At 48.1% G+C, this 17,927-nt stretch overlaps 1 protein-coding gene across 1 annotated transcript in view; it reads right to left on the reverse strand.

Annotated features, from left to right (window-relative positions):
• Positions 1 to 8,166: 8,166 nt before the first annotated feature.
• Positions 8,167 to 17,927, reverse strand: part of CASQ2 (calsequestrin 2) — a 50,232-nt gene continuing 40,471 nt past the window's right edge. The window contains exon 11 of the mRNA XM_030533780.1: positions 8,167 to 11,963. Within this exon, the coding sequence (XP_030389640.1) occupies positions 11,787 to 11,963 (177 nt within the window). The 3' untranslated portion in view covers positions 8,167 to 11,786. The remainder of the gene's footprint in view (positions 11,964 to 17,927) is intronic.

Raw genomic sequence — 17,927 nt, forward strand, 5'->3', positions numbered from 1 at the left:
GTGTCATCCCGGGTCCTCTTCTCTCTCATCTGTATCTGGCTGAGGCATTCTGTGGGTGTGGATAGGGAACCCTTCAAGGCTGCAATGGCAGCAGCTGCAGATAAAACACACAGAGGCAGAGGTACCATTGTCAGTATAGTCACAATGGAAAGTGACAGTTAAGGTTCAGAACTCCCTTCCCTTGCTCCCCTGAACTTTTAAATAAGACATACCCATTGACATGTCTACTTTGGAGTCCTTGTGCCTGGCACCACTCAGCACCAGCCGTTACCTCTTCTAGTACCAGTAAATCAATGAAAAGTCAATAGCTGTGTCCTGTTAAATTGAAAGGCACCAGCAGTACATCACTGAAATGGGAAATACATTCACACATAGGTGGCGACTCACTGGGTACTCTGGGGCTGGAGCACCAACAGAAAAAATTAGCAGGTGCTTAGCACCCACTGGTAGCCCAGTTCTCCCCCCACCCAGAGCCTCTCACTTGATTGGCTGTTTGCCTCCCTGGCTTTTGGATAGGCCTGCTGCAGTTCCTTCACTTCCACGCACCGCTGCTGCTGGTTCCTGTCATAGCCCTTCTCCTGCAGCCCTCATGCAATCTGCTCATAGCAGTTAATGTTTCTGTGGCTGGTCTCTAGCACAGCATCTTCTCCTCAGAGGTCCAGGAGATCCAACATCTACTGTCTATTCCAGGACAGAGCATGTCTGGAGCGTGTAGCCAGCATGGTAATCTGGGTGGCTGCATAAAACATAGGAGAGCTGCTAGGTGTGCTTGCCACGCTGGACAATCAGGAAAAAGCATTAAAAAAATTCATGAGGTTTTAAAGTGTATGGGAGGAGCGGGCTTCTAATCTACATGAGCCCTGGGCAGTGGAGTTCACAGTTGTGACCAGAGTGGTCAGGGCCGGGCATTGTGAGAGAGCTGCTGGAGAACTGTTAGTGTCAACATAAGTAACACAATGTCTACACTCCTACTGCATCAACCTCAGAACATCGACCATGGGTCAATCCCACTCAGGGAATGGTGTTATTGTGTCTCTGTAAAGGGGCACTTACATTGGTGGGAGACACATGTAAGTGTAGACACATGCACAAGTAAGTTGGTGCACGGTAGCTTATGTTGATTTAACTTTGTAGTGTAGCCTGCTCTACCAAGTTAAGTGTAGAAACCAAAGGTGGTGGGTAGCATAGGCTGGGGAAGGCTGTGCCTCCCCAAGCAGCCTGGTGTGGCCCCGCCCACACTCTGCTTCTAGGCCACCTCCTGCCTGCTTCCAGTTTCCTTCCTGCTCTTCCATGGCGGAGAACCTGGGGCAGGCTAGGTTCGGGGCTGGGGCCATAGTGCTAGCCTGGCAGTGGGATTGAAGGTGCTGGGACTGTGCCTCCTGCCCAATGCTGGGGTTGGGGGGCACTCCAGCCACACTGCCCGCCCTGCACGCTGGGGCTGGGGGCACTCCAGGCCTGGGGTTGCAGATGCACGGTGGGGCCGGTGCTCACAGGGTGCGTGCTTGTGCTCTGGGCTCTGGCGTGGAGGGACGGGGTCTCTGGTGAGCCTCCTCCAATAGCTCATTCACTCACCACCCATAGTAGCAACATAAAAGTGCCAAGCACTTAAAACAAAGACATGATGGTTGTATTGCTGCATGTACAATGCTACTCTTTAAGCCCTAATATTTTCCCTCTTTCTTCCTTTTACAAGGAGATAATCTGACTCCCAAGTGGATACATGCTTATTTTCTGAAGAATTTGCACTTTTTACTGCTGGTAAAGGTAACCTCAGAGAAACGTGGGCAGGGGGCTTCCTGGTAAAGTGCCTTTAATCATCTCAACAGTCTATCAGCTTTGTCAGAAAATGTTTTATGGCCAGCACAGAACTGCTTAGCATGTTGGAACAGCATGAGCGGTACAGACGTACACTGTGAGAGTTCCTTTAAGTAAGTAAGTAAGTAAGTAAGAGAGTGTGTGTGTGCGCGCGCGCGTTGGGTACTGAAAATACTAGGCCCAATATTTATACCAACTTTGTTGTTCTGTAACTATTTAGGGGGTAGCCATAACTAGTTTGCTGCTGCTTTGGAGTGCTGTCAGTAATGTGATTTTTTTGTATGAGATTTTTTTAAAAAAAGATATTCTGACTAATATGATTATTGGTTGCAGCTCAGTAACTTGGCTGCCTAATTGTGTGTGTTTCTGTGGAAATAACTGGGTGGAGGCCTATGACATTTTGGATTCAAAGCTTAAAACAAAACCTCGGAGCAGGTGGCAATGTGGTGTTCGAATTCATTCTCTGGCCACTGTTCAGCCATCCACAGATAGGGCGCTCTGCCGGTAGCACTCGGCTTTTCTTTTTTTCCTCCATTGGCGACCCCCTCCCCCCTGCCATTTGTCCCAATATTTTCTTCCTCTCATTTGGTCACCCTACCCACAGAGAAGGATATTACTGGAGTACAAACTGGAGCTATGTCACATCTTTTGTTACTGCAGGTAACAATCTGGGAAAAAAACTCTGCTTTGCAACTGACCAGGGCTTTGGGACAACAGGAAAAGATCCTTCCCCATAGAATCCATCCTTGGTTTTCCTCACTGGGGCAGGACTAGTCTCTGGGAGTTCAGTGGGTGCCCATGCAGTGCAGACAGGAGCAATAAAGCTCCCCCATGATGGAGTCTGTCAGGGCCTGACAGTGGCTGTGTGTCCAACGGCCTGAATGGAATCTCACAGCAAAGGGAGCTCAGCGTGAACCAAGCCCGCCAGAGGCGGCTCTATGTTTTTTGCCACCCCAAGCTTGGCGGTTCTGCGGTTGATCTGCTGATCCCGCACCTTCAGCGTACCAGCCGCCGAATTGCCGCTGAAGCCGCGGGACCGGCAAACCTCCTGCAGGCGTGCCGCCAAAGGCTGCCTGACTGCCGCCCTCACACCGACCGGCAAACTGCCCCCCGTGGCTTGCTGCCCCAGGCACGTGCTTGCTGCACTGGTGCCTGGAGCTGCCCCTGAAGCCCACTAAGTGCCTTGCTGTAGGGAGCTCTCAGTGAGCTGGGACACTGCCCTGCACTGTGTTGGTCCCCCATAGCAAAAGGAGAGCTGAGTCCTGTTTGCCCTGGATGCTCCCCTAAGGAGGGGGAAGCTCTATTCTCTGCAGGTTGGCTCCTTGGGAGCCGCCATCTCCTCTCCCTGCTTTCAGCTGGGACTGAGTAATGAGTCCCAGACCCGCTTACAGCAGTGGTCCCCAAACTTTTGAGGGTCATGCCTCCCCTTACCTCTGTCCCCATCCTCCCAGAGCCACGGCTGGGAGCGGGGCCGCAGCTCCAGGGGTAGGGGAGGACTCAGACAGGGGTAAGGGGTCTGAGGCTGGGACTGCAGCTGGGGGTATGTCTGGGCAGGAGCGGTGATGAAGCTGTAGTCAGGGGCCAACGCTGGGGGCAGGAGCGGAGCCAGAGCTGGGGCCCTGGTCAGGTGTAGAGCTGTGCCAAGGCTGGGGACGGGGCCAGGATCAAGGCTGGGAGCTGGGGCCATGGCTGGGGATGGGGCCGGAGCTGGGTGTAACTCCCTCCACCTCCCCATGGGGGCTGGCCCAGGCCTGATGCATCCCCCCCCGAACGTTCCTTCATGCCCCAGCACACCTGATAGTTTGGGGACCTCTGATTTAGATGCAGTTCCCTGGCTCGAAGCGGATGGGGAGGAGGCAGCAGCAGCTCTGTGGGTGCTTCCCGAACCGGTGGGTTTGTGAGCAGCAGTGTGGTCACCTGGAGATGAGATGAGGTAGTGGGGACAGTTTCCAGCCCTGTTCTTAAATGGACGTTGACAGCAGATATTGGAGGGCCGGAGGAAAGGAAGAGGGAGGTGCAAGAGAAAATGGGCATAGGGAGAACTCAGGAGAGAAAGCAAGGGATGGAGATAGATGGAGAGAGAGAGAGGAAAAAGAAGAGGAAAGAGGCAAGAGAGAGCCTGATTTCCCTCTCACACTGGTTTTCCCCTGGTGTAAGTAAGTCCATCGACTTCCTCTTCACTTACACTGGTGTGAGTGAGAGAAGAGTGAGGCCCAGAGAGAGAAGAAAGCATGGAGGTAGGCTACAGGAGGGAAGCTGAAACACTAGGGAAGGCTCTCTGCTTTCATCACATGAGACACTTATAATCTGGCTCCAGACCCAGGTCTCTGAGCAGCAGGGAAGCTCTGGAGCTCTTTATAAAGTTTGTCTTCACCTCTTCAGCCTTGTATTGAACATCTCCCGGGGACTAGCGGAGCAAAGTGAGCCTGATTCTCCCCCATCTCGCGCCTTGTAGCCTCATTTCAATCTGTGCAAAATGGGTGGAAGGAACCCTGAGTCACTTACACCATGTGGTAGAGTTTTACATCCACTCCGCAGAGATGCCAGTGGTGACAGGTGGCAGGCAGGCCCAGCACCAGCAGTGGAACACTAGTTGCTTGTAGTATTAAGAGTAGCAAAGCTCTGTGCCAAGCTCTGTGTGCACAGAGAGCAATCTGCTCTCGCACCACATGCTACCTGTTGGCCCAGTTCTCCAACTTCTACAGCCTCAAGAAGCCAAGCTCCTGTGTGAGGATGGCTGTAGAGCTAGCATCCAGTAATAGCCAAAGCTAGCAGGAGACGGAAATAATTGTAGCGATTCTGGCCTAATTTCAGAGGGCTGTGGGAGTGGGCGGCAGGATCAGATACATTTCAGTCCAAGTGATTATTTCCAGAAATAAGTTCAGGCTTAATAACAAACCACGGAATCATTTCTTAGGTATGGTGTGTGCGGACAGTCAGCAAAGCACCCTGTACCCTGATTATGCATGACTGGCTGAGCAGCACAGCTCTGGTGAGCAAATCCTCAAGGGTGTCTTGAGTACTTTATCCAGACCTAAAGAAGGGACAGTTAAATCTCATGGCCGTCATCCCCAGAGACATCCCCCTGCACATCCAGATGGTTACTGAGTCTTAAATTACTAGATAAACCATATGTTCCAATGTGCTTCTCTCCCTTTCGTTTTGGAGCTGTCACTTAAATGGTTTGAGATCGCCCAGCATTTGGCTCGCTCAACCATTTCGATCCCTTCTCTTACATCCGTCCAAGATGAACTGCCAAAGCAAGAGCAGCGGGCTTGTGCCCTTTTTGCTTCTTTCTGATGGATAAAGAGGGCCTGACCAGCATGTTGGTGTTTCAAGATATTTTTTGCTTGTTTGCTACAGTGACAGTTCGATCTTGCCTAGCCCAGAAGTATCTATGGGAGAACCAGTGAAATGATGATGACAGAGTAAAAGTTGAATACCTGAGGAGGGATAGTTCTCTGAAAACATCTGCTCAATGTGCAGCAGCAGTCAAAAAAAGCCAACCGAAAGTTAGGAACCATTAGGAAAGGGATAGATAATAAGACCCTAAATATCCTAATGCCACTATGTAAATCCATGGTACGCCTACATCTTGAATACTGCATGTAGGTCTGGTTGCCTCACCTCAAAAAAGATATATTAGAACTGGAAAAGATACAGAAAGGGGCAACAAAATGTACTAAGGGCATGGAACAGTTTCCCTATGAGAAGAGAGTGATAAGCCTGGGACTGTTCAACTTGGAAAAGAGAAGATTAAGGGGGGATATGATAGAGGTCTATAAAATCGTGACTGGTGTGGAGAAAGTAAATAAGGAAGTGTTATTTATTCCGTCTCATAACACAAGAACCAAGGATCACCCAATGAAATTAATAGGTAGCAGGTTTAAAACAAACAAAAGAAATAACTTCTTCACACAACACACAGTCAGCCTGTGGAACTCCGTGCCAGGGATGCAGTGAAGACCAAGACTGTAACAGGGTTCAAAAAAGAACTAGATAAGTTCCTTAGCCAGGATGGACAGGGATGCAACCCCATGCTCTGGATGTCCCTAAGCCTCTGTTTGCCAGAAGCTGGGACTCTGGGAGTGGGCAGCAGGGGATGGATCACTTGATGATTTCCTGTTCTGTTCATTCCCTCCGGAGCACCTGGCACTGACCACTGTCAGAGGACAGGATACTGGGCTAGATGGATCATTGGTCTGACCCAGTATGGCCATTCTTATGCTCTTAAGTGACTATTAGTCAGAGGGTTTAAAACAATATAGGGAATTTCCTTGGGAATGGCTCTTCTGCACCAGTTACAGCTTGAGGTGTGGAGGGGGAGGGGCACATGACAGTGGCTTTAAAGCACTTTTATGTCTCCTCTATCTTGTGACTATCAGGCTGGTCCTTAGGTGCAATTTAGAGTAATTTCCGGGCTTCTCTAAGCCACACATGCTGGTAATGGCTCTTAAGAGACTGCTGCAGCAGCCAGGGCTTGGCAAGATGTGGTGGCCTTGTGGACACGTCCTTTCACCCTATATCTGGGGACAGAGAATGGGGTGGCATAGGAACAGTCATGCTGGCCCGATGCCACCTGGGAAGTCCCCCACTATCTTTGAATAGCAAGAAGGTAGTTTTGTAACTGCTTTGCACTGGTTGATGAACACAAAGTACCCATGGGGGTGGGGAAGTGTCAGGGGCTGGCCCTTCATTTCTATTTATTTTTATTACCATCTGTTTAATGTAAATGCCGAATCAACATTTTGGAGAAAGGGAAACTCTGCTAAGATGTGAGTGCTAACAAGTTGCATCCTGTGAGATAGCCAGCATTCAGAAAGACCAACATTAAAAAACATTGTTTTGCAGATCCCCTTTATAACTCATTGACTTTTTATTTTTAATTGACTCAGTGGCCCAAGAAAGAAGCTAGATTGACAGTCCTCAGGACTGAATTTGCTTCTTTCTTTCCTAGTGAGTATGGGCCAGATAGCAATGGATTAAATGCCAACACCCTCCCCCATCGTGCTGCTGTCACAATGGTGCCTCCGGACTAACAGAGAGGAACCAACTCGGGCGGTGGGAAGTTCAATCTCCAGGACTCATTCAGTCTCTGCTGAGACTGACAACAAAGAGGCCAACTAGGGCCAACTGTGGTGGCTTTTGGGAAGTGAGTCTCTGTGCTCTGGGAATGGGAGCAACACCAGGAATCTCATTTCCTGTAAGCCAAGAAGCCTTCGGTTTGTAATGACTGAGTGGGGTTGCATTCAAATCAGCGAACTAGAAGTAAAAGGCACCATCTCCCACCAATCACTGAGCACCCTTCCATGGTTATTGCTATTCATTAGCAAAGTTGAGTGGTAGCTGTTTAACACTTGACAAGTGGCTGTAAGATGTAGTAGTCATAGGACCCAAGAGACTATGGGCCACCTGTTGTAGCACAGAATGCCTCAATATCCCACCTCTTCAGGGGCAGCTCTAGATATTTTGCTGCCCCAAGCACGGCGGCATGTCATGGGGGGGGCGCTCTGCTGGTCTCCGGTCCCGCCGCTCCGGTGGACCTCCCGTAGGCATGCCTGCGGAGGGTCCGCTGGTCCCGCGGCTTCAGTGGAGCTGCAGGACCAGCGGACCCTCCGCAGGCATGCCTGTGGGAGGTCCACTGGAGCCACGGTACCAGCGGACTCTCCACAGGCATGCCGCCAAAGGCGGCCTGTCTGCCGCCCTCCCAGCGACTGGCAGAGCACTCCCCGGGGCATGCCGCCCCAAGCATGCGCTTGGCATGCTAAGGACTGGAGCCGCCCCTGCACCACTTGTAGCATAGAACATCCTATCATCCCAGCAATCACAGCATGGAGTACACCAACATCCCACCAGTCACAGCACAGAACCCCCAACATCCCACCAGTCACAGCACAGAACCCTCAACATCCCACCAATCACATCAGGGAGCATGTTAACATTCTCCAAAAGAGAGATTGCCTCATTCTGTAAAATCATAGCAGAAAGGGTACTGAAAAGAGACAGAAAACTACTGAGCATTTGGAACATTCCAAACGAATGAAAAAACATATTTGAATATGCTTTCCCCAGGAGTGGTGCCAGGATTTTTGGCGCCCTAGGTGCGGGGCCTGCTCGATGCTCCACCAGAGCCGCAGGACCAGCGGACCCTCCACAGGCACGCCTGTGGGAGGTCCACCGGAGCAATCTGCCGCCCTCCCAAATCCTGGTGCCCTAGGCGACCGCTAGATCGCCTAAGTGGAAGTGCTGGCCCTGGCTTTCCCTCCTGCTTTCTTCATTGCCAGAACTGCCTCCTTCTCCCTTCCCTTAAAATTTTACTTATTTTTTAAAAAGGCAAAAAACTGAAAAGAATTAAACATCGGTAGCTTTTTAATTAAGAGGTAAATTTAAAAAGATCCCAGATGATCTATGGATGAAGAGAAGCAGAGAAAGCCATGTTTGAAGAATGAGGATGGAGAAAGGATAGTACCAAAAGCAACTTCACAGGCCACAGGGATGACAGTTGCATATTTAACTTTTTATTTTATAATACAAAGAGAAGCTTTCTAGTCCAATTTATGAAGCACTGAAACCCCACAGCACAGGATACAACATCACCCACCAATTTCTGCATGGAACACATCCATGTTCTAAGTACCTCTTTTCCCAGTATAAATATTGCCTGACGCTTTAAAATGCCTTTTTGTATCAGTGTAGCCTTACCAATAGCGCTGCACCAGTGCAAGACACATGGTAGGTGGGGCTTGCACAAATGCAACTCACCCCATTTTACACTGGCACAGTGCATCTTTGGGAGAGATTTGCACCAGTGTAGCTAGTGATGCAAATATACCTAATCTAGCCAAGTCCTTAGAGCAGAAAAGGCACTGAAAAGAGGCATGCAGAAAGCTAGTGAGCATTTGGGATGTCCCATTAGTGATAATGACCAGGAAAGGATAAAATAACTAATTTGTTTTTCTTCATGTTCACATAAATTAATTATACTTTCAGATTACAAATCTGTGTCTGTTTCAGTGTCTACTCATGTTGGAATTATCCTTCCAGGAGCCAGTTCAGGCCAATTGAAGAACTGCTAAGCATATCTGATGTCATCCAAACAGCTCCTGAGAACGGGTCATAATTTCAAAGAGAGAGAAGCAGATCAGGAAATCATATAAATAACTAAAATGTGTTTTATAACATGGATTATAATGGGGGGTTGCAGCTCGTGTTTGGAATGGTGAGGACAAAAATGCACGGGGTCTTTATTCCCTTGTAATCTGCAAACCCTTCTGATTAGCCAGGAAGGGTGAAACCCTGCTTGCCTTACTCATGTGTGTAGCCCCAAGGTGAAGGCAAAGCCGGTAGTTTTCCCACATGAGGATACAAGCAGGATCTGTCCCCCTTAGTGGTGAACTGAGAAGAGAGACTGAAAAATGTTGGCTTTACCCTTTCCTGCACTTTACAATGCATAAAGATGGCCTCACACTTAAATAAAAATTCTGCTTGCTATTTTCATGAGGCATCCTGGGTCCTCACATCCCTCTCTGTGCTGGAGGATCTTAGGGTGACCAGACAGCAAATGTGAAAAATTGGGACAGGGGATGAGGGGGTAATAGGAGCCTATATAAGAAAAATACCCCAAAATCAGGACTGTCCGTATAAAGTTGGGACATCTGGTCACCCTAGAGAATCTTGGGCAGAACTCTGGAGAGCCTGAACTATAAGACCATTACTGGTGGTTGTAGACAGAGCTGTGACTCCCCCTCACCTCAATCAGTGGGAGAAGGGTTAAGAGCTAGCACCCCCTTTCCAGCAAGCAGTAAGAAAGCAGGAGACAGCTCACAGTACAGCCTAGAGTGACATCATCTTTCAAATCCTCCAAAGATCTCACCAAGTCTTCTAGAACAGAAAGGGAAGTGAGCGCTTGATTTCCAAATGTAAATACATAGAAAATCCCCCCCTCCCCCGGCACATATTTTAAACCAGGAAAGGGCAGGTTTCTAGCTATATGTAGATATAGATAGCACTATAAAATTTTACTTTGCCTCTGTCTAAGTGAACTGCAGTTTCTGGAGTGTAAACCTTAGCTCTTGTTGGGTTAGTTCACATTAATACAGTGACCTAATGAGTCCTGATTCTCATCTCATCTCTACCAGCTTTCCATCAGGGTTAAGTCAATTGACTTCAATAGTTACTTCTGACTTGCTCCAGTGTAAACAAGATCAAAGGCTGTGTATCTCTAGTAAGAGAGAAGAAACAGACCCTAACTAAGCTAATGAGGCAAGACAATTTGAAGATTAATTCCTACTGGTAAGAATGTCCTCAGATTGTCCTTCTGTTGCACTAAAACCTAATAAAGCAGGACAATTGAAATCTGCAGGTGAGGGAAATCCATGAGCCCTAAAAATGTCAAGTTGGTTTATGTATGGATTTCTCATGGGCGGCCCTGCATTCTGCAAGATCAAATTTCTGACCCCTATGGTGAGTGGCCCTATGACTGCAGATGAATGCTGTGATGTCCTTTAGAGTCTGCTGCCAAAAGAGGCTGCACCCTTAGTACTAAGGGATGTGTGAACATTTATGTAGAATATAACTTTCAAACCCAGTCCCACAACTACTTAAAAGCCAGACAATTTGATCCTTTCACTGATGGTTACTACACCAAAATTATTCATCCGACGAGCTTGTCTAGTGAAGCTAAACAGACCTGTCCCGACCTGGCAGTTTGTTCACTGGAAAAGAGGCGATGCAGGAACAAGGTTCAGGGGACTCTAGGGTTGTTCAGTCATGTGGAATGGGAGGGCTTTTGGGTGGATTACTATGAACGTTTCTTTTGATTTCCACATGTGGCGGGGTGTGCCCCGTATGTAATTTCAAGTTGTGTATTTCACATGTTGTCAATGCACAACGATAAATCAGCTAAGGATCCCTTAAAAGAAGAGATAGACCTAAGCCAGAGAGTTCAAATCCAGATTCAGATGTGGATGCAAACTTTCCCAAAATTCAGGTAGTTCGTATATGGTGCTCTGGTTCCGCCCATCAGACAGATGGATCAGAGTGGCAGAGTTCAGATCTGGATTATCTCAAAGCTCTGGGGTCAGGAATCAGTGTTTTTAATTTCAGTCCATTGGTTCTGAACCTCAGAGTTTGGATTCAGACCTTGATCTGAACTCCTCAAGATCTTTCAGACCTGATGTTCTGACCCATCCATATTTCTACGCTTTCACCAACCTTGCCTGAGTTTGGAGCCTGCAGTGACACACCAATCTAGGCAGGTTTCATGGGTTTGGGTGCAATTGTTTTGCAGAACTCTGCACCAAGGGAATATTCTTTCATTATATGGATAATTGAGATTTTAACTACCATCCATTTAAAAAGAAAAACAGATGGCATTTATGATGTCATCAGTGGAGAAGTAACAGACACCCAAAGCAGAGTTTGTGGGATATTGTGGTCTTTGCTGTGCTGTTTAGCTGAGCAGCTGTGAAGGATGTTTTGTTTAATGAGATGGGCAGTATTTTTCAGTGACCTTCCTGGTGTCTTACAATGAGATTAGGTCTTAAAATATAAGAGGCCGATTAGCATGGAAATAGAAATTAGCTCCCCACACCTTTTGGTAGCGTGGAGAAAGGCCCCCTATCATTTAACCACTACCAAGGAGTAACTCACAGAAACGTCAGGGGAAATTCCCTGCAGATTTCTGTTGTCTGTACTGGTGAGGCCTGATTTTCAGCGATGCTGAGCATCTGCAGCTGTTGTTGATTTCACTGAGAGCTGTGGGTGTTCAGAACCTCTGGAAACCAGGCCAAGGAGGTTTTTTGGTGTTGGGAGCAGGAGGGGTGGGAAAGGAGGAGGAGACGGGTATTCTGTGACCACTGGAAACAGTCTTCATAAGGCCAAGTAGGCAGGACAGCCATTTAGGAGGCACAGCAACCTGCCCCAAGTGAAAACGGCTCACTGTTCAGAAGACAAATTGTACAGAGTCAAATCTAATCATCGTCATCGTCGTCATTGTCATCATCATCATCGTCGTCGTCATCATCATTGTCATCATCATCATCTTCCGTGTTTATCTTCCCAGAAAGCACATCCTCTATCCAGTCTTCCAACTCCTCAGCTGTGGGCAGGTCATCATCATCCCTGATTTCCATCCAAATACTGTCTGCCTGAAGGAACAGATAACACAGCAAGAAATCAGAGCACTTCCCTACCAGGGGCTGGCTTAGGGTGACCAGACAGTCCCAATTTTTGGGTCTTTTTCTTATATAGGCACCTATTACCTCTCATCTCTATTTTTCACACTGGTTGTCTGGTCACCCTAGCTGGCTGGTGGTAGGATTACTTCACCTTTCCAAGGACGGAGTAGGATTAGCTTGTTTCTCTAACTAGGTGTGCTGGGATTAGCTCATATGTCAAGCAGGGGCTGGCAGGATTAGCCCCCCCTTTCTAACATGGGGACTCAGTGCTGTTTACTAAGGCCTGGGCAGCATTTAAAATTTAGGTCAGCATAGCTACATCACTCAAGGCTGTGACATATCCACCCGCCGTAACCTGGCCCCGGTGTAGATCCAGCGAGGGTGACAGAAGACCTAGCTACCATTGCTTAGATGGTACAAGCAATGGTACATTACAGAAAGACCCCCTACACGAACAGAAAGAGCCCTTCCATTGTTGTAGGATGCACCTATACTACTGGGTTATGATGGAAGAGTCCCTGTAGTGGAGACATGGCCAAAGATTGTAATAGATGTACTGCACGGAACTGATCATGTTCTTAAACTGACTGTTAGGAACTGGGCAGGTAATAGCATGCATTTTGATCACATTTTTCTCATTATTGGACCAGTTAGCTAATTATATTAGCCAATAATCCATAGAGACATAGCTCCACTGGTTTTAGCCCATTTCACGATGCAGTTTCATATTCCCCTCCTTGTCTCCAACTATCTCCATGGATTTGTTCCACTGGATTTTCCAGATCTCGTCATCTCTACTCATCTCCCTGATCCTTCCACTCTCCTCCTGCCAGCACTCTCTCCGGTCTATCACAGTCTGGAAGGACACTCTTGGGGTGACACCAGCTCTTGCCATCTGGAAGAGCCTTTTCCTAGAACACCTCTTGGCCTCACTGACTCCACAGTTCATTCCAAATCTGCAGAAAATACTGCCCATCCCCCTGGCCTGTATATCTTAAACTCGTCTCTCTCTCTCTGTTCATATCATTTAAAGCTGAAAACCGCTGTGGATTTCTGTCAGTATGAAAGACATTGTACAACATAAAGTTGTGAAGTAGTAAGAGGAGGCCTGGTCTAATGGAAGGGAACTCAGGTGACCTGGGCTCTAGTCCCTGTATGACCATGGAGTTTCTCTAGCTATAAAGCTGGGATAATGACACTGTTCGTTCATGCTTTGAAAGGCACTGGAGCAATGAAATCTCCAAAGCAAAGTCTTTCCTTGCCTGAGGGACCTAATTTGCGTGGGGTCCTGATGTACGTTTTCATAAAATGTCTGGTCACATTTCCGCCTCTAGGGAGGGCTTAGATCCCCAAGTATTTCCTTTATCAAACAGGAAGCTATCAAAAGAGACATAGAGCTTGATCCTGATGCCCTGCAAGTTGTCCCATTGAATTCAGTGGCACTATTTGGGTGAATGAGGGCTACTCCTGTGAGTAAAGACGGCTGAATCAGACTCATCCCTTGTGTGGAAAATATAGCTGCAGTATACTGCAGTGCACAGTGGCAGGACTTCTATACCGCCACAGTGAGAATAGGCAGTGGGAACCTGGAACAGAATGGTATTTTTATTGGTGGATTTCTAGAGAAGTGATGGGAAGAGAGGGGATACTCCCTCTGAAGCAGACGTGAAAGTAAGCTGGTCCGATCTGGTATGGTGTACCAGCAAGAGCCAGTACGCCGTACTGGACTGCATCGATTTCCACGGTGGGGATTTAAAGGGCTCTGCGGGGAGCCCTGATTCCTTTAAATCCCGGCCCGCAGCTCCGGCAGCCGGGCTGGGGCTGGCATTTAAAGAGCCCGGAGCTTCACAGTGGCTGGAGCCTCAGGCCCTTTATTTTGCCCCGGGGGCTACTAGCCACCTCTGCACCTGGGAGCCCCCTGGGTGATTTAAAGGCCCTGGCACTCCCAGCCGCAGCTGGTGCCCCAGGGCCTTTAAATCTTGAGGCCATGCCTCTTCTGGTTGAGGCCACGCCTCTTCGTGATGAGCCTCCCCCCCCCCCACCCCGCTGGACTCTGGTCATACTGGTAAGTCCCGTGAGTTACTTTCACCCCTGCTCTGAAGTCAATGGAAATGTTTCTTTGTATTCACTGAGACTGATTCACCACTGTGTTACTCTATTTCATATCAGTGCATCTGAGGAGATTTCAGTGGATTTACATCACTGTCAAACTGGAGCATTGCAGTGCTGAATGAAGCCCAATATTTTTCTTTTCTTATACCACACCAAAATGCACCTTCCTTAAAACTTCTAGATAAATGGAAAACATACTTAGGAGAATGAACTAAAATGCTTATAAACCCTATGGTCAACAATCTAGCCTGTTTACAAAGAAAACTGTAGCAAAGCTATGGTCAAATTATGGGATTCACCTCTTCTGCAAGATCTCTAGATACATAGGCATCGACGTCCTGCTTTTCCCTGGGTGCTTGACCCCCTTCTTCTGCTCCCGGCTCTGCCCCCACTCCACCCCTTCTATGAGGCTCCGCTCTTGCCCTGCCCCTTCCCACCCCTTCCCTGCCCCCATTCCAAACCCTCCCCAAAGTCCCTGCCTCAACTCTACCCCCTCCCTGCCCCTATTCCAACTCCTTCCCCAAAACCCTGCCCTGGCCCCGCCTCTTCTCAGGGCCGCCCAGAGGTGGGGCAAAAGGGGCAATTTGCCCTGGGCCCCACAAGGGCCTTGCGAGTCCTGGCTGAGAATCCCTTCCCTGGCTAGAGGTGGCGGCGGTCCGGGTCTTTGGCGGCACTTCGGTGGCAGGCCCTTCACTCACTTTGGGGTCTTTGGCAATACTTCGGCAGCAAGTCCTTCAGCGCTGCCGAAGATGCAGAGCGAGTGAAGGACCCGTCGCCATTGCAACCGCAGACTCGGAGCGCTGCCCCGTGAATACAGGTGCCGCAGCAGGTGGCGCCTTTTTTTATGTCCACTCCCCCGCTTTGCCTCAGGCCCCCTGAATCCTCTGGGTGGCCCTGCCTCTTCTCCTGAGCATGCCACATTCCTGCTCCTCCCCCCACAGCACGCCGCCAAACAGCTGTTTGATGGCAGCCAGGCAGGAAGTTCTGGGAAGTAGGCAGAGGAGCGGGGACATGGCGCACTCAGGAAGGGAGGAGGTGGGGCGGGGGGGAGGGGAGCTTGGCTGCCAGTGCGTTCAGAGCACCCACTAATTTTTCCCTGTGGGTGCTCCAGCCCTGGAGTGCCCATGGAGTCAGTGCCTATGTCTCCATAACCTCTGGATAGTAAATATGTTCCAATGGGTAACCGGCATTCATGACCAATATCTCATTACATGTCATGTTCTTGCTACCAACGGGTCTACTCCCATAAATTTCCATTGATGTCTATTTAATATAACTTTAAAATTACTTAAAAGGCAAACAACCGCAGCAAATTCATTAACAGGACACATCTGGGTCTAGTATCCAGGGCGCTGGATCCAGGGCACTGGGTTCTATTCCTGCGTGACCTAGTGGGCAATCTTATGTAAGACATTTCATCTCTCCATGCTTCTGGTTTCCTTCCTTCTCCTGTCTTGTTTATTTAGGCCTGGTCCACAGTAGAAAATTAGGTTGATTTAACTCCATCAGTCAGGGGTGTCTACCCACGCTTGTCTATGCTGAAGCACTACAGCGGCAAAGCTACAGCAGCACAGCGGGGCCACTGTGGTGCTTTAAGAATAGACAAGCCCTTAGTCTGTAAGCTCTTCAGGGCAGGGTCTGTCCCTTAATATGTGTACATACAGGGCCTAGCAAAACACAGCCCCAGTTTCTGATCAGGGCCTCTACCCACTGCTTTAATATTGTTAAATGGCTTGGATTAAACCTCATCTAAACTGTTGTGACCTCCACTCCTCATTTAAGGTAGCTCAGAGACAGATAAATAGCCCCATCTAAGACAAAGGGTACGCGAGCCCAGTCAGCGATTTGGATTTTGTGAGTGGAGAGCTCCATAAGGGATTGTTTGTGCATGTGTGTGAGGAGTCTACACTTAAAATGCTTCAGCAGCGCTGCTGCAGCGTTTCAGTGTAGACACAACATATGCTGACAGGAGGGATTCCCCTGTCCACGTAGGTAACCCACCTCCCTGTCAGAAAAAGTGTTCTGTTGACCTAGCACTGTCTACACTGGGGGTTAGGTCAGTATAGCTGGATCTTTTGGGGATGTGGATTTTTCACAACCCCAAGAAATGTAGATATAGCAATATAAATCCCTAGTGTAGGCCAGGCCTCTGTGAGGGTGGGTGGGTAGGTACAAAATGAACACAAGCCGAGAGACAACAACAGAAGATAGAGACAGAAGCAAGACAGAAGTGAGAAAGTCAAGCAGACACTGCCTGAAAGCACAGTAATGTGGCCCTGAAACAAATCTAAGGCCTGGTCCACACTACACAGTTAAATCGATTTAAACAGCGTTAAATCGATTTAACTCTGTACCCGTCCACACTACAAGGCACTTTAAATCGATTTTAAGGGCTCTTAAAATCGATTTCTGTACTCCTCCCCAACGAGAAGAGTAACCCTAAAATCGATATTACTATATCGATTTAGGGTTAGTGTGGACGGAAATCGAAGTTATTGGTCTCATTCCTTTAATGTAGCTACCCAGAGTGCACCGCTCCGGAAATCGATGGTAGCCTAGGACCATGGACGCACACCACCGAATTAATGTGCCCTAGTGTGGACGCATAAAATCGATTTTATAATATCGGTTTTATAAAACCGGTTTTAGTAATTTTGATTTTATGCTGTAGTGTAGACGTAGCCTAAGAGAAAAGCTTTTTGTACACAAGAGTTCTGGCTGGAAAGGCAGGCTTGGAACAGCGAACAAAGAAACTGTCTACTGCTATGTGATTCCTCCTGTGTTCTGAGAAACAGGACTTTGTCCATTCTTTGTAAATAAACAAGGCTGTGCCAAAGAAAACATCAGCCCCCATCACCAATTTCTACTTCTATGTGGAACATACACAGGCCTTCAAACTTTGTTTAGCCACTTGGGTCTGAAGGGGTAACAATATAAATAATCATAATAGTAATCAGCCACATCTGGTAAACTGTGTAGCTGCTTAATAACTTCTGACCCAAACTTTGCTGTTTTTCTACATTTCCAACTTTTCCACTGATTCCAGTAGGAGGAGGAGCAGGAGCAGGCCTGCAGTTACTTAATAATACTACTTGTTTGCCCTTCTATAGCGTCATCCATCCACAGATATCACAGCCCTTGTAAAATAGGAGCAAAGGAAATCTTGTAATATCGCTCCAGTACACATGGGTTTCATTATCCCTGTTGTAGAGAAGAGGAAACTGAAGAGTGAACAGATTTGCTCAAGGTCACAGAGGAAGTAGGTGTCAGAGCCAGGAACAGACCCCAAGGGTTGGACCCTTAGCTGGTATAAATGGTCATAGCCCATTGAAGTCTCTCTCGACTCTCCTCTGAGCTCATATTAACATTCTGATTTTTTATTAACAAAATTTCAAACACAAAAAGGGTCATTAAACCCAGACTCCATGTTATGAGTATTTACACAGGTGAGGGACTTCTGATTCCCAAGCTGCTGTTTCCAGCCAGCTCCTTTTTATGGTTATAAAAGGTTACATTTCACAGAATCCAGCCATGAAAAGAAGCCTGTAAATCTGGAGTATGTCTCAGACGTTCTCGGATAATCTGGACATTTCTGTCAGAATGAGGAAAAACCTTTTTTTCTCCATTGTCTTGCCATTTGGCACGTTATGTGCATTTTATTTTCCTGACAATTCCTCATGGTTAGTTGTTGCTTGGAAGCAGGACTGGGTCCCTCACCTGACTGTCAGTACATACACAGGGAGTTTGCAACCCGACATTAGTCCCACACAGGCCTGGTACAACACAATGGAAATAATAGCTTTTTAATGGCAAGATTTACTG

This window comes from Gopherus evgoodei, chromosome 1, assembly GCF_007399415.2.
Source record: "Gopherus evgoodei ecotype Sinaloan lineage chromosome 1, rGopEvg1_v1.p, whole genome shotgun sequence".
Classification (NCBI taxonomy): Eukaryota; Metazoa; Chordata; order Testudines; family Testudinidae; genus Gopherus; species Gopherus evgoodei.